Below are 16,206 nucleotides of genomic sequence, written 5' to 3'. Positions count from 1 at the left end.
TTGACAGGGCCAAATTGTGATGGCTAGACAACTGGGTCAGAGCATCTCCAAAACTGCAGCCCTTGTGGGGTGTTCCCAGTCTGCAGTGGTCAGTCTCTATCAAAAGTGGTCCAAAGAAGGAACAGGGGAGAACCGACCACAGGGTCATGGGTGGCCAAGGCTCATTGATGCACGTGGGGAGCGAAGGCTGGCCCATGTGGTCCAATCAAGCAGAAGAGCTACCTGTAGCTTAAATTGCTCGTGAAGTTAATGTTGGTTCTGATAGAAAGGTGTCAGAATACACAGTGCATCACAGTTTGTTGTGTATGGGGTGGCATAGACGCTGACCAGTCAGGGTGACCATGCTGACCCCTGACCCCGCCGAAAGCACCAACAGTGGCACGTGAGCATCAGAACTGGACCACAGAGCAAAGGAAGAAGATGAATCACATTTTCTTTTATATCACGTAGGGCCTTTTGTGTGTGCGTGGCTTACCTGGGTGTTACGTCTGTGACTATTCTCGAATGGGTGTTTTTTTTTTTTTCCTCCTTGTTCTTCGCTGGTCAATCCTGCATAGGTTGTTCTGCCCAAATTGGATGTGACGTCAGAGCACGCGGGTTGGTTGCGGCGGTGCGGCGTCCGTTTAAAAGAGGAGCGGAAGCACGTCATCGCTAGAGGGAGAGAGCCACAGACTTATCCGTGTTTTTAGTCTTGTGCAGTGTTGTGAAACACAATAGTGTTGGTGAACTATTGTTGAGTGAGCCATTGGTGTTTTCTTTCTTTGAAGTTACTCCCTCTCCTTGTTATCATTCTTTTTTTTTTTTGTGACGTGTGTGCCACTGTTACATTTATTGTTCGTTATTTATTAACGCTGTAGGGGCTAGGTGCCTTTTTATTTTCAAGATATCTTTTCTTCTGTTTGTGTTTAGTTAGCGAGATAGGAAAGACGTTGTACTTTTTGTCCTATTTTTCTTTTGACAGGGACTTTAGTTTCTCCTGGGATTATTTATCTGACTTTTTGTTTGTTATAAAGGCCTGGCCTAGCCCTGAAGTTATTCCTGCGTTTTGATGTACTTTTCTTTTCGACTTTTTGGCAATGCTCATCCTTTTTGGCACCAGGATGCATAATGGAAAGAAGGCAAGCCGGCAGAGGCAGTGTGATGCTTTGGGCAATGTTCTGCTGGGAAACCTTGGGTCCTGCCATCATGTGGATGTTACTTTGACACGTACCACCAACCTAAGCATTGTTGCAGACCATGTACACCTTTTCATGGAAAAGGTATTCTGGTGGCTGTGGCCCTTTCAGCAGGATAATGCACCTGCCACAAAGCACAAATGGTTCAGGAATGGTTCGATCCATAGAGACGCAACCTTACATGACTTAAAAGATCTGCTGCTAACATCTTGGTGCAAGATACCACAGCACACCTTCAGGGGTCTAGTGGAGTCCATGCCTCGATGGGTCAGGGCTGTTTTGGCAGCAAAATGGAGAACAAGACAATATTGGAAGGTGGTCATAATGTTATGCCTGATCAGTGTATATATACTACAATAAATGTATACTGTACTAACATTGTTACAAGTTTTATTGAACATTCAAAAAAACATCATAAACTACTGTAAATGTAACGCAAGATTTACCATGAACTGACATCTCAACCGTATGGTAGCGTTTAAAATCTTTAGTTAAAACAATTTTTTTTTTATTACAAATAACAGCCTGAGGTCATATTTTATATGTTCAATAATAAGAATTTTAAGAAAAATATTTTTTTCATTGGCTCCTTCTAATGGTGAAAATAGTAGTAATTTTGATGTGCCACACTTCCTGCTGCCAGCAGGTGGCGCTTTGACTAAAACTGAATATTGGCATGTAGATGTCTTCAGAACAGGACAGGACTATTGAGCAGAGTGGACATTTTACAATGTCTGGAAATGGCAAAAACTGAAACAATTTTGCGTAGAAAATTCCTGTTGGGTTTTCAGATGTTGCTAACAGGGATTGTAGGTATTGGGCTGTTACATGTGTACTGAATTTCAAACTTGTACTTGAAACGTGAACAGCATGAACATAGCTTAATTGAAATTTTGTATTGTAGGTGTCGCTATCGACCTATGTTGCCACTCTGAAACCCATTCAGACATAAATTTTCTCCACTTCTGATGTCTGTGCAAAGCTTCATGAGTTTTGGAGCATGTTTAGACTCTCAAAATTGTGATTTATTTTGGAGAAGAATAAGAATAGACTGAGCAATTCCAGTAGGGTCCTCACACCATCGATGCAAACCAAAACTGACAGGACAATAACATTTAATTTTCTACTCACCATAGACAGTAACCCTAAATGACTTCCTCCAAAGATTTTTTCCAGTGATCTGTAGATGATAAAGTCCAGAGTCTTCAGTTGTGGTGTTTGTGATGGTCAGAGATCCAGTCTGAGGATCCAGCTTCAGTCTCTCTCTGAATCGCTCATCAACATTATCATTATATGTGATCTGCTGACTTGTCATATTGATTCTAGCTATTATTGCAGCTGCAAATGCCCACTCTATCTCAGCATGTTTCTGTTCTTCAGTAAAGGGAGTGTGTAGAGTGACTGAATCTCCCTTCTTCACTGGCATCATCTTCACTTCTTCATCAGCACCAAACACACCTACAGAACAACAGAGACTGTTACTCAATCAGAAAATCACTTCCCATTTGGTTAGTTAACTGAAGCTCTAAATATATAACCACTTTATTGGTATTTATTACACAGCTCTGTGAAACTTGATTCTGATTGGTCAATTGCACCATCCAGCGGTCTGTTATTCCCTGAAAACAACTGGTAAAAACTGATAACACAGGCTCATCCGGGTAACTGAAATCTGCACTTTACGCTTTCCAGGAAGGAATGATTTTTCCTCATGTAAGTTTTGTGCTTGGTGAGCTAATAAAATATTAAAACTTAAATAAATATTTAGTGTACAGTTATTTAATAAGACCATCCTAATTAAATAGCATCCGGTATCATGGACTCTTTCCAAAAACTGACCAAAGTATTACAAATGTGAGTATACATAAAAACATATATTTTTAAATTAGACTTCAAAAGTTGACATTAATTCCACTATTGTTTTATATATACACACACACTTGTTCTACAGTCTATAAACAGTATTTAGTTTGATTAAATCAGAAGTAACTGTAATAAAATGACAGCTGTATTTGTACACTCTGTCATGCTGTTGTCTAAGCCACTGCTGTAGATGCATATTACAGTTGTTAGCGATTAATCAAGCGTTAATTTAAACTATGATCGGTCATGAGAATTTGTGTAAATTGACATCTCTAAATTAAAGATTTTGATCAATATTGCATGTCAAGTTATTTACTTATGTGGCAAGCAGCCATGTATTTGCCACAAACAGAAGAAGACAGACAAGGTAAGTGAATACACAAGTCTTTATTGCAGGTTAAGGGAGCAGAGTAGGAATGCAACAGGTAAGTGAAAGCAGTGGATGAAAAGTGACTGAAGGCTTATCTGGTAGTGAACAGTCTTTCCTCTTGTAGATGGTGAATGGTGAAGCGGGCTGAGGGTGAATCCAGAGGGATGACGAGGGGGATCAGAAGATGGCAGACAGAAGACAGATCAAGATCACGGTGAGGTGAGGTGAGGTTATTACTGGCAGGTTCTCAGATGAGTCACAAGGTCAGCAGTAGAAGCAATGAGACCAGACATGGAAGTGACGTGAATGGGGGTTTATAAAAGGTCTTGATGAGGTTGTGCAGGTGCAGGTGATTAGAACTCTGGTGCCGATGATGGCTGACTGAGTGCAGCAGGAAGGATGCTGAGAAGTGCAGTGCAGATCTGACAGGTGACTGAAGCTGCGTCCAAAAACTGGAAAATGCTGCCTTCGGAGGAAACATTTCAAGGCAGGAAGGCATCAAGCCACGTCCGAATCTATTTTTAGCTTTACTTCCTGTCTCCTGAGTGACCTTCATCTGATGGATTTTTGAAGGCGGCATACATGTATCCTTCACTGTCTTTGATATCCCACAATCCTGTGCTTTCCATTCAGTGACAGTTGAGCTGGGGGGAAAAAGATCTCCCCAGAGTCTGAAAGTTGCATTCGAGGGTGTTTGTGTGTAAATGTTTTTTTACCAACATTTTTCACTTCTGATGTAATTTCTAGTGAGAAATTACTAATGAAGTAGCTAAATATTTGTTTAGTTCTCACCAAAGCTTGTTCTATTTTGCTGTAGACCATTAAACTCTTAAGCCTCAGAAGTCTATCCGAAATTAGTTTCTTGAGGCAGGCCCGGTTCCACAGGGGTGCTAAGCACCCTCAAACGCAAGCAAAAGCACCCTCAGTTACAGCATTAATTGGCGCCTACACAATAGGTGCCAACAGATTTTGCAGATCTTCACATTTGTGTCCGAGCTCTGGAGAGCATCAAATGCATGTATTTTAGGGCTGCACGTTTTCAAGTTTTTCATGAACCGTTAACCGAGGCCCTTAGCGGTTAATACTCGGTTAACCATAGTGTGCGTCAGGGTTATTATTTTTAGTTTATTATTTTGACGGCCACCATCTCCGTAGTGAACGCGCCTATAGAGAGAAATGCACATCATGGATTACACAATCAGAGAGTAGCCTATTTCTTTTCGTTTTAAATTGTTAAAAGACATTATTAAATTAGTTAAATTAGGATGAGATTCGCTCCAGTTCACGAGCAATGCGAGTGGCCGCGAGGGCGCCTGCATGATTAGAGCATGTAGTAAAATATGCAGCCGAGAACGATTCACACAGCGTTTGACTCGTGCGGCTGAGCCTCTCCCGGCAGAGAGTTCAAGCATCTGTGGACTCGTCCCTTCAGCTCTGGCCATCTTGCTTTCAGTCCGCGATTAGCTTTTTTGTTTTCTTCATGACAGTTAAAGTAACCTCTGCTTTTCTCTAGTCATTCACAAGTTTCTCACTTCAAACTTTCTTTCTTCTGCTCCGTTATGCACAGCGCGCGCGGCTCCCGCTCTGCTTCTGCCCTAATGCGACTTATAGTGCAACTTATAGTGAGTTATTTTCCTCTTCATGACGCATTTTTTGACTGATGCAACTCATACTCCGGAGCGACTTATAGCCTGAAAAATGCGGTAAGCACTGCATTGCAATACTTGCATTTTGCCCCGTCACTCTCATTTTTAAAGTGCTCCCACGCTTTCTTTGCCCGCTTCATTGCCAGATTAGAAAGCTGGTCATGACTTCTTCTTGTGGATATTACAAATGTTTGGGAGCGCTCTGGCGGTCTCTAGGGGTGCAAAATATATTACAACTAAATTCAAAGCACACCACTTAACCGAGCAAAATGTTTTACCCGGTTACGCAATTTTTAACGGTTAATCGGTTAACCATGGACACCCCTAATGTATTTACAGCGTGTTTTTGCAGCTGTGAGTAGTGTAGCCAATCACAGACACAGCGGTGAGTGATGCAGCCAATCACAGATAGTTGTTGATCTCTGGAACGCGATCAGAATCTCACCACTTGAAACGGCATAGCTTTTAAACCTTTTAGAGGTTTTTTTTAAACCTCTTAATAACAAAGTCAAGCCACTATATAAGTGAGAGATTTATTGTTGACAACTTCATTCTATAACGAAACTTTGTGAGATCACGATGAACTGACAAATATTAAGATATATCATTGCTGTGTTATTTTCTGTTAAAACAGCTCAAACATGCATTTAAGTCTGGGACGAGTTTGAGCCTTGTCTGTGAAACCAGGAATTCCTCTTTTAATTTGATACAAATCTTTCAAATGGCAATATGAGTACATGACATCATGACTTTGAGTAAACATACACGTCACTTTCTAAAGCCAAGTGGCGTGTTATCTGTACACATTTTCAGCTATCCGTGTGTATGTCTACCCCATGTGATTCTGCATGAATGTCTACGCCGAAACCAACCATTGTGGGTGTGTGTCCACAAGGTAAATGGATTTTTAAACATATAAATTATGTTTTTTTGAAAATGTAAAAATGCAGAATGAAAATGTAAAAATGGAACACGAACAGATAAACAACAGACAGAATTGGATGGAGTAATAATTGGACCTTTAGTTTCATACTTCATTGGATGATTAAGCTGATGCATAAACCCAGAAAACCATATAACGTTCTGTGACAACTTAGTAAGAACTTAGTCAAGTCAACTTTATGTATATAGCGCTTTTACAATGACAATTGTTTCAAAGCAGCTTCACAGTGTTAAACAGGACAATTGCAACAGGTTTGAGCGATGTAGATAGAGGAAGCGCGTGGATGAGCCTCCCGACGACTTAAATTAAATATCAGTAACTGCAATCCATAACAGGCCAGACACGCACTACGGGGCTATAATAGAAGTAAGAAGACAAAAATGCCTAGCTCTAAAACGAAAACCGATCAAGATCCAAAGAAAACTTCGATAAGCAGCAAGTTAGCAAAAATGGCGGCGGCCGCATCGGAAGTCAACGAGGAATTCTCTATGAGTACGCTCATTCTGGAGCTTGAAAAACAACGCGAATACCTCAAAGAGGACATGAGTGCGTTAATCAAGTCCTCCCTAGCACCAATCCAGCTTTCCATAGAATCGTTTCAAGAAACTGTGGATACGTTTGGAAAGCGTCTCACAAGCGTGGAAACAACGGCTGGGGAAAACTTCGAGGCCCTTGCTAAAGCGGAGACGGACATCGCTGCGCTAAAAGCAACTAACGAATCGTTGTTAGACCGCCTGGACGACCTGGAAAATCGCTCACGCAGGGCTAATCTTCGGATCATAAACGTTCCCGAGGATAGCGAAATCGGAAAGGACATGATCAAGTTCACCTCGGATCTGCTAAAAGATGTTATGGGAGACCAGGTGTTCGAGAAGCCACCAGAACTGGAAGAGAGCACACCGCGCATTGGCGCCCAAACCCAGCGATAGCCGGCCTCCAAGACCCATTATCGTCTGCTTTCATCGATTCCAGGAGAAAGAACGAGCTTTGCGCTGGGCCAGGCAACACGAACTGCAGTACCAAGGGACGACGCTCAGATTTTATCCTGACCTAAGCGCGGCACTTTCTAAGAAGCACGCCGCCTTCAAGAACATTAAAACTATGCTGTACCAGAAAGGGATCCGTTTCAGATTTCTCTATCCTGCCCGCCTGCGACTCACGCACGATGGGGAAACCTTCACGTTCGAGTCAGCATCCGAAGCCGAAAACTTTTTCAAACAACGGATCGACGTGATTGCCGCCACCGAGTAATGAATCTTTCTTAACTAAGTTACTGGCTAAACGACTGATTTAAAGGGCTAAGATGGCTTCTTGCACGAGAGGAATACTTTCACTTTCGGTTCAGCACCTTAAGCCGAGAAACTTTTTCAAGCGCGACTACCGCTGCCTGGGAGTAACGTTATTCATCGCTAACTACAGGCTAAATGACTGATTTAAAGGTACGCACACGTCTACTATTGTCACAGTTTTTTATTTTTTTTAAATCTTTTTTTCCTTACCATGACGGGGTATTTACTTGTCATTGTTTGGGAGGACAATGTTAACAAAAACGCCGGCGAATGGACTGATAATGTCGGTCTACGTTTATGATCGGGATTGTATTGTTAAAGACACCGGAATATGGACCATAAGTGACCTCCCTCGAACCTTTTTTCTTGCTCCATTTTCTTTTCAATATTTCTTTTCAAAAAAATTTTTTTTTTTTTTCTTCCTCTGTGTGCCTAGCTGAAAATAGTTCATATGTACACACTGTTATGATGTTGAAGGATGGGTCGTCGGTTGGCTCAACAGCTGAGTTAGTTACGAGTTACTGGGAGTACATGTTGGTGATAGGAGTCCTGCAGCTTGCCTCAGTTGGGGAGGCAAACATAGGAAAAAGGGGTTTAATGTTCATGGGTTGGTTAATTGCCTCAATAAATGTGTTTTCTTTTGCTTTTTTCAAAGTTTTTTTTTTTTTTCTCCTTCTTTCTCAGCCACTGGAACCACTGTTTATCCTCTCATAATGAAGTATTTCCAAAGTTTTGAGCAGAGGAATGACCGGAAAGTCATGTATTAGATTTACATCATGGAACGTTAAAGGTCTAAATGGTCCTATAAAGAGGTCAAAAATCTTTTCTCATCTTAAGCGTCTTAAATCAGATATAATCTTCCTCCAAGAGACACATTTACTTAATTCAGATCATCTTCGGTTGCAGAAACCATGGGTGGGACACATTTTCCATTCTAAATTTAACACTAAGGCAAGAGGAACAGCTATAATAATACACAAAAAAATCAGTTTTCTGCCTCTAATGTTATTGCTGATATTCAGGGCCGTTATATCATGGTGTCTGGGAAACTATTTAACACCCAGGTCTTGCTGGTGAATGTGTATGGCCCCAACTGGGATGATAAGAATTTTGTACTTAAATTGATAGCAGCTTTACCCAGCTTTAATTCGCACTACCTGATTTTAGGGGGTGATCTAAACTGTGTAATGGACCCAAATTTGGACCGCTCCAACCCGAAACCACAGGTCCCTTCTAAAATGGCAAATGAAATGTCAGCATTTTTTAACCAGACTGGCTGCGTAGACCCCTGGCGTTTCAATAATCCCCATAATAAGGTTTTTTCCTATTTCTCACATGTACACCATTGCTATTCGAGAATTGATTATTTCTTCATAGACAAAAACCTCCTCCCTTCAGTAAAGGGAGTTGAGTACTCCGCTATCGTAGAGTCTGATCATGCTCCCTTACTGTTAGATCTCTCCTTCCCATCTAACTTCTCAAACTACATATGGCGACTAAAATCATCACTGCTGTCAGACGAATCATTTTGCCAACATGTATCCTCTTCAATTGACAATTTTTTACAATTTATCTCAACAGAACAAGTCTCCCCCATCCTTCTTTGGGAGACATTAAAAGTAGTGCTTAGGGGGGACATTATATCTTATACAGCATTTATTAATAGAGAGTGAGAAAGGAAAAGACAACAGCTAATCGAGACAATTTCCAAAATTGATAGTCAGTACTCTTCTTCTCCTACGCCAGAACTTCTCAAAGTAAGGATTGATCTTCAGTTTTTTGATCAAATAAATGTCCCACTATCTCATTAGAATATAAAAAAGATTTGGATCAACCCCTACAGCTGCCAGAAATATCTGCAGCCATAGCAGCCTTGCAAAGTGGCAAGACCCCGGGACCCGACGGCTTCCCGATCGAATTTTACAAGAAGTTTTCTTCTAAATTATATCCACTACTGCTCAAAATGTTTGAACACTCTCTATCTCAAGGAGCTCTACCAAAGTCCCTCACTGAAGCACTGATTACACTGTTATTGAAGCCTGAGAAAGATCCTACACAATGTAGTTCATATCGACCAATCTCTTTGCTAAATGCAGATGTCAAAATCTTAGCAAAATTACTAGCTCTCCGATTAGAGTCTCCCTTAGTCAATAACTTTTCATTTAATCAGACCGGTTTCATAAAAGGTCGGCACATTTTCTCTAACATCCGTCGCCTCTTAAATGTTCTTTACACTCCTTCATCCCAGGACACCCCCGAAATTGTAGTATCGCTAGATGCCGAAAAGGCATTCGATCGGGTGGAATGGGACTACCTGTTCTTTGCTATGGATAGGTTTGGATTCGGCCCCAGATTTATAGAGTGGATCCGTCTCCTTTATACTTCTCCCGTCGCTTCAGTGATTACTAATAAATGTAGATCCAAAAATTTTATTTTATCAAGGGGTACTCGACAGGGATGCCCTCTTAGCCCCCTTCTGTTTACAATCGCAATCGAACCACTAACTCTGAATATTAAAATCCACACCTTCATTTCATGGCATAAACAGATGGGGTGTAGAACATAAGCTCTCATTATATGCGGATGACTTGCTGCTTTACATTTCAGATCCCCTATCATGTATAAAGGATATTATCAAAATTATGCACAATTTTGGGACTTTCTCAGGCTACAAATTGAAAATTACTAAAAGTGAATGCATGCCTGTTAACACACGTGCTATGCAAATACCTGATTCTGTGTTTCCCTTTCGCCTGGCAAGATCTGGGTTTAAATATCTAGGTATCCATATTGTACACACATTTAAAGGACTATATGAAAATAACTTTTCTCCTCTTTTGATTAAACTCAAATCTGATTTCCAAAAATGGAGGATCCTTCATCTAACCCTAGCTGGCAGGGTGAACTGTGTTAAAATGACAGTTCTTCCGAGATTCTTATATCTATTTCAGTGCCTTCCCATCTTTTTATCCAAAGCCTTTTTCAATAGATTAGATAAATCTATTTCCAGTTTTATATGGGATGGGAAAACTCCTAGGATTCGGAAAGAGTTCCTACAGGAAAATAGGAGTGATGGTGGGTTGGCTCTACCTAATTTTTTATATTATTATGGGGCGGCTCAAGTCCAAAAAATAGTCTACTGGATGCACTCATCAGGAACTAATGATTGGTGTGAAACAGAATCTAAATCCTGCACAGCAACCTCTTTACAAGCCCTAATAACATCTAGCCTACCTATTAAAATAGCACAATATACATTGAACCCGGTTGTTCATTCTACTCTTAAAATTTGGACTCAGTTACGCCAACACTTGCAGTTAAGACAAGCACTTCTGTCTCAAAGCCCAGTATGTAATAACCATGAATTCGTCCCTGCCAAACTTGACTCGGCCTTTAAGCAATGGCAAGATAATGGCATTACTCAGTTTAGTGATCTCTATATTGATGGTATCTTTGCTAGTTTTAAGGACCTGTGTTCCAAGTTCAATCTTAATCAAGCTGACCTTTTTCGTTACTTTCAAATACGTCATTTTGTGAACGCCCAAAGCCCATCATTTCCATACATACCATCCAAATCTCCTGCAGACTCTCTGTTTGAAGTTCCCTTCCACCTACAAGGTTTTATCTCAAGAATATATACAATTCTTTTGGCTTCGAAAAGTGTAGGAACGGACAAGATTAAAAGTGGCTGGGAGAAAGAGCTTGGGACAGTATTCTCTGAGGAATTTTGGAGAAGTGCCCTAAGTAGAGTGAACGGTAGCACCTCTTGTGCCCGATTGAATCTAATACAGTTCAAGGTTCTGCACCGCATTCACCTAAGCAGAACACGGATTGCTTCGTTCAATCCTTCTTTCGACAATACCTGTATAAGATGTCACAATGGAGAAGCAGATCTGACTCATATGTTCTGGACATGCCCCAAACTTACTATCTACTGGTCAACCATATTCGACACACTTTCCAAAGTATGTGAAACACAACTGAAGCCATGTGCTGAATTTGCTATTTTTGGCGCTCCAGATGATGAAACAAGTCTGACCCAAAGACAACTAAACATTCTTGCCTTTGCATCCCTACTGGCTCGCAGACGGATTCTTTTGCATTGGAAATCTGTAAAGCCACCTAAAGCATCTCAGTGGCTTCAGGATTTGATGTTATACCTACACTTGGAAAAGATTAAATATTCAATTAGAGGTTCTCATAAATTCTCTCATGTCTGGCAACCATTACTATCATATTTCTCATCCATAAATGTGCTTCCTGAGGAATAACGATATTTAAATGTAAACTGTAAACCTTTCTTTTTCATACATCTCTATTTGCTGGTTTCATGGTGTTAGATGCTCGGTACCTGTGTAAATATGCATGGTGTATGTAACTCACTGATGCACCACTGTTACACCTTTTGATTGTGGTATCCAACTATCTATTTATTATTATTTTGATTTTATTTACTTTTTATAACTATTTATTTATTTTTTTATGTTTTTTTTTTTTTTTTTTTGTAATGTGTTTTTTTTTTTTTTTTTTGTTGTTGTTGTATTTAACCATTTGTGACTGTTTAATCATTATCTAAGGCAATTTGTTTAGGGATGGTTGGGGAGGGTTAGGAAAAAATGTAAAAATACAGTTCCTGTACAAGTAACAGCTTTTGCCTTTGAAATAAAATATAATAACAACAACAAAAAAAAAATCATATATCAAACATAACTTACAAAGAAAATTTGTAAAAAAAAAAAATATATATATATATATATATATATATATATATATATATATATATATATATATATATATATATATATATATATATATATATATATAAAAGTACAAGATTTATGAAAATTTCACAGTGACTGACAATACAGAATTAAATTCTAGAAGATTATATGCATATTTATTTGGCACAGACTGCTATTCCTGACGCATCCCAGAACTGGGAGTTGGGGACACGCACGGACACACACACACACGAAAAAGAAAGTACAAAAATAGAGCAGCATCTAGTATACCATTACAGCTTACATTAAGATAATTCCAAACAATCCTATTATTCACAAGTGGAAAACATCCAAGACAGTTGTCAATCTTCCCAGGAGTGGATGTCCCAGCAAATTCACCCCAATGTCAGACTATGCACTGCTCAGAGAAAATTTCAAAACACACAAGAACTCTCTGGTTAAACCAGAGGCTCAGATCTTGGTTGCTCTGTCACAGTCTAATCCTCGGCGGACAGACTCAGAACCTGGTGAACTGTTTGTCTCTCGCGTGGAGGAGACTCAGAACCTGGTTGCTCTGTCACAGTCTAATCCTCAACGGACAGACTCAGAACAAGGAGTGTCTATTGAAAGGGTACCTTTATCCTTTTCCGAATAGGAGGAGATTGCAATTTGGCGCTTCTTCATTCCAGTATTGCTATTGGCTGCTGGCATCAGAGAGGGCACACAGTGTGGCCCACCCTTCTTTCCCCTGTGGAACTCATTTGCATACTGTATACAGTTAGAAGTCTTTAAAGGGTCTTTAAAGTTCATCAATGCATTTCTCACTTTCCAAACCACCATCAGAATACCCTTGGCAATATACTAAACAAATAGACATCAAACATGATGGAAAAAGATTGAACTGTCATGTGTTCATTCATTTGTTCATTAACAGCTGAATTTGTGGAAGATGTTGCATTACAAATAGCTGTCACTGAGAATACTTATTTCTCTGAATAAGTATGAGATGGATGTGTGTAGTTTACATCAGTCTTAAGGTTTCCAAACATAGTTGTGAATGGATGGATCAGTTTTGGTCTTTCTTTGTTTCACCCACTACTGCTGAAGTCCCGAAGAATGTTTATGGCCGTCACAAATCAGGTCATTAGGGATCCATCTCTAGATGGGTGAAGGGCAGAAACTGCATGTGGACCAATGAGAAGTCCTGTCCTTCCTGGGCTTGGTACTAGAGGTCTTCTTCTTGCCCTCAAAGAGGTGTCTGGATGTTGTCCAAGCATCTTTATCTGATGGGTTGGACATCTTGTTTGTGCTAGTCCAACAAGATCCAATCAAAATGGAGCAAACCTTTGTCCACTGTTATGGGCAAAGAGGGGCCCGGCCATAAACTGGGCCCTGGAATTCTGCTGTCCACTACACAGTGTTTCGTTCCCTTCTCAGGGAACTATGGTTATAGTTATAACCTGAGACGTTCCCTTTTGAGGGAACTTCACACTGCGTCCACTAGGGACAGCTTTGGGAACGAAATACCAAAACGCCATAATACCAAATGCCTGTCGTGTGAAACTGTGGCAACTTCAAGACACTTGCTCATTGTATGTTTGGATGCAGGGAGACCCCTGTTCTGAGGTCCAAAACAAACAAACAATTGATCTGCTTTCCTCCACCGGGCAGCTCTGTGGACATAAGCATCCAGTGCTCGCACTGGACATACAAGGTTCAATCTTTCCTGGTCTGGATTAACAAATGGAGGAGGACAGAGAGCTTGCAGCACTATAGGCCGTGGAACATTGGCCGTGGAACGCCTTCGGAACATACCCTAATCTAGGGTAAAGGAAAGCTTTAACCATCCCTAGTGCAAACTCCAAGCACGAAGGGGATATTGATAAGGCCTGAAGGTCTCCTACTCTCTTAATAGAAGAGACGGCAAGAAGGAAGATGGTTTTCAGAGTCAGAAACTTTTCTGATATGATGTCAAGTGGCTCGAACGGAGCCGCAGATAAACCTTCCAACACTATAGCCAAATCCCAAGTAGGAACTTTAGTGCACACCGCAGGCCTCAGCCTCTTAGTGCCACGAAGGAAACGAGTTACCAACGGGTTCCTCCCCACAGTAATACCATCCACATGGGCATGGTAAGCAGAAATAGATGAAACATACACCTTTAGTGTAGCAGGGGTCAACCCAGAAGAGAATCACTCTTGAAGAAAATCTAGCACTGAACCAACGGGGCAGTTGACTGGATCTAACTGTCGTTCTTGACACCAAGAAGTGAACAACATCCACTTCAGGGCATATAGTCTCCTGGTGGATGGAGCTCTGCAGCTAAGAATGGTCTCCACTACCTCGGTAGAGAGACCAGACTCTATGAGCTCTGCCCCCTCAGCGGCCAAACCCACAGATTCCACATTTCTGGGCGGGGATGAAATATTAAGCCCTCTGCCTGAGATAGAAGATCCCTCCTGATCGGAATCTTCCAAGGTGAGCCATCGAGTAGTGTTACGAGGTTCGAGAACCAAATCCGTCTCGGCCAGTAAGGAGCTACTAGCGGTAGACTTATCCCCTCCCAGCGAACTTTCTCCAGAACTCCCTGGAGCAGCACAACTGGGGGAAAAGCGTACAGACGCCGTCTTGGCCACGTTTGCACCATGGCATCCAGTCCCAGAGGAGCTGGATGTGTCAAAGAGAACCAGAGTGGACAGTGCGTCGTATTCTGAGACGCAAGCAGATCCACCTCCGGCTGGCCATAAATTTCCCAAATGAGCTTCACCACCTCGGGGTGAATTCTCCCTTCCCCTGGCTTCAGCCCCTGTCTCAACAGGATGTATGCTCCTATATTCTGGGCCCCCGGGATAAAGATTGTTCTCCCCCAGCCCGTGAGAGAGGCATCTGTCGTCAGGGTGACTCGACGACATTGTGCCCCCAACACCGGACATTGGGACAGGAACCAGGCTTCCTTCCATATGACCAAGGCACGGAGACACCGCTGGTCGTAAATTAGTTTTTTTAAGCTAATTTCAAATTGGCATGAATAAAAATCTAATCAGAGCTGCATTTTAATATTTACAAAATATTCAAGAATACAACTAATTGTTAACTACCTTAATAGCACAATATTTCTAATATATATCAAATATTTCTGCCCGTTTTCATTCGTGTGACTGCAGCCTCTGCTTTTCTGCTATACAGACTGAAGCAGCGCGTGCAGACTATAACGCCCGCCGTTATTGTTAGTTAATAATGGAAAAAATATTGATATTTCTGGTCATAATAATTTTTGGTATTATTTTTGTAATTATTTAGGGCATACAGCCTTTCACCAAAACTTACAACACAGAGCCCACCTCAGATTGTTTAAAATCAAGGCACAAATTGTAAATAAATTAACACTATCAGTTCCTAAATTTGGATTAGGTGGGCAAGGCAGACGTTTGAGTGGGCTCCTACCCAATGCCCATCCCAGCAAGCAATAGCCGTCATTTCACCATCTAGGTTAACTATAGACCTGATATAGTCCGGCTATGAGTAGCCCACCTAAAACAACCTTGAATTTGGTTACATGTAATTTTTGTCCAAATAACTTGTGAGATGTATGATACTCCCATCATGTAAGCAAAATTAACAGTGATTACAAGGTGTTTGGTTTCATTTCTTTAACATGATATGCATAGCTGAGCATAGCCACGGTTTAGCTCCTATACAGGTCGGCTATTTGCAGCCCACTTTTAGTCAAAAGACGAAACTGATTAATTGTAGTTTTTGGCAATGTAGCACATGATATGGTTAATATTACATCATGTTCGCAATGTCAATAATATCTGCAAGATGTGTCATCATGGGCGTCAGAACCATTGTGTGTGGGTGGGACAAGACCCACCCACTTTTTAAGACCAATGATATTGGACCCACTCACTTTTATCGTCTCTAATTTAGCACATGTCTGCTTACCTTGACTACCCCTTAACCGAGAAACTTATTAAGAAACTTATTATTAAACACATGTTAAACGCTTTATTTCCCCTTTTCTAAAGGCATCTTTACACAGCAAACGTGGCACAGAAACCGATTCTGAAGCGGCACAAAATCCCAAAAATGTGCATTTACACAGACCGTTTAATCCTTCTCTGAAGCGGCATAAATGCATTTACACAGGAATTAAAATCGCGGGTCACAATGCGTTGAACATTATTTAAAACTACAGT

At 40.9% G+C, this 16,206-nt stretch overlaps 1 protein-coding gene across 1 annotated transcript in view; it reads right to left on the bottom strand.

Annotated features, from left to right (window-relative positions):
* The window catches only part of LOC137039424 (CD48 antigen-like), a 47,731-nt gene that overhangs the window by 14,158 nt on the left and 17,367 nt on the right, over positions 1 to 16,206 (bottom strand). The window contains exon 2 of the mRNA XM_067414732.1: positions 2,307 to 2,633. Within this exon, the coding sequence (XP_067270833.1) occupies positions 2,307 to 2,633 (327 nt within the window). The remainder of the gene's footprint in view (positions 1 to 2,306; positions 2,634 to 16,206) is intronic.

The sequence above is a fragment of the Pseudorasbora parva genome, chromosome 14 (genome assembly GCF_024679245.1).
Source record: "Pseudorasbora parva isolate DD20220531a chromosome 14, ASM2467924v1, whole genome shotgun sequence".
NCBI classification, from domain to species: domain Eukaryota; kingdom Metazoa; phylum Chordata; class Actinopteri; order Cypriniformes; family Gobionidae; genus Pseudorasbora; species Pseudorasbora parva.
The sequence above is the reverse complement of the archived record's forward strand: the minus strand, read 5'-3'. Positions and strand labels throughout refer to the sequence as shown.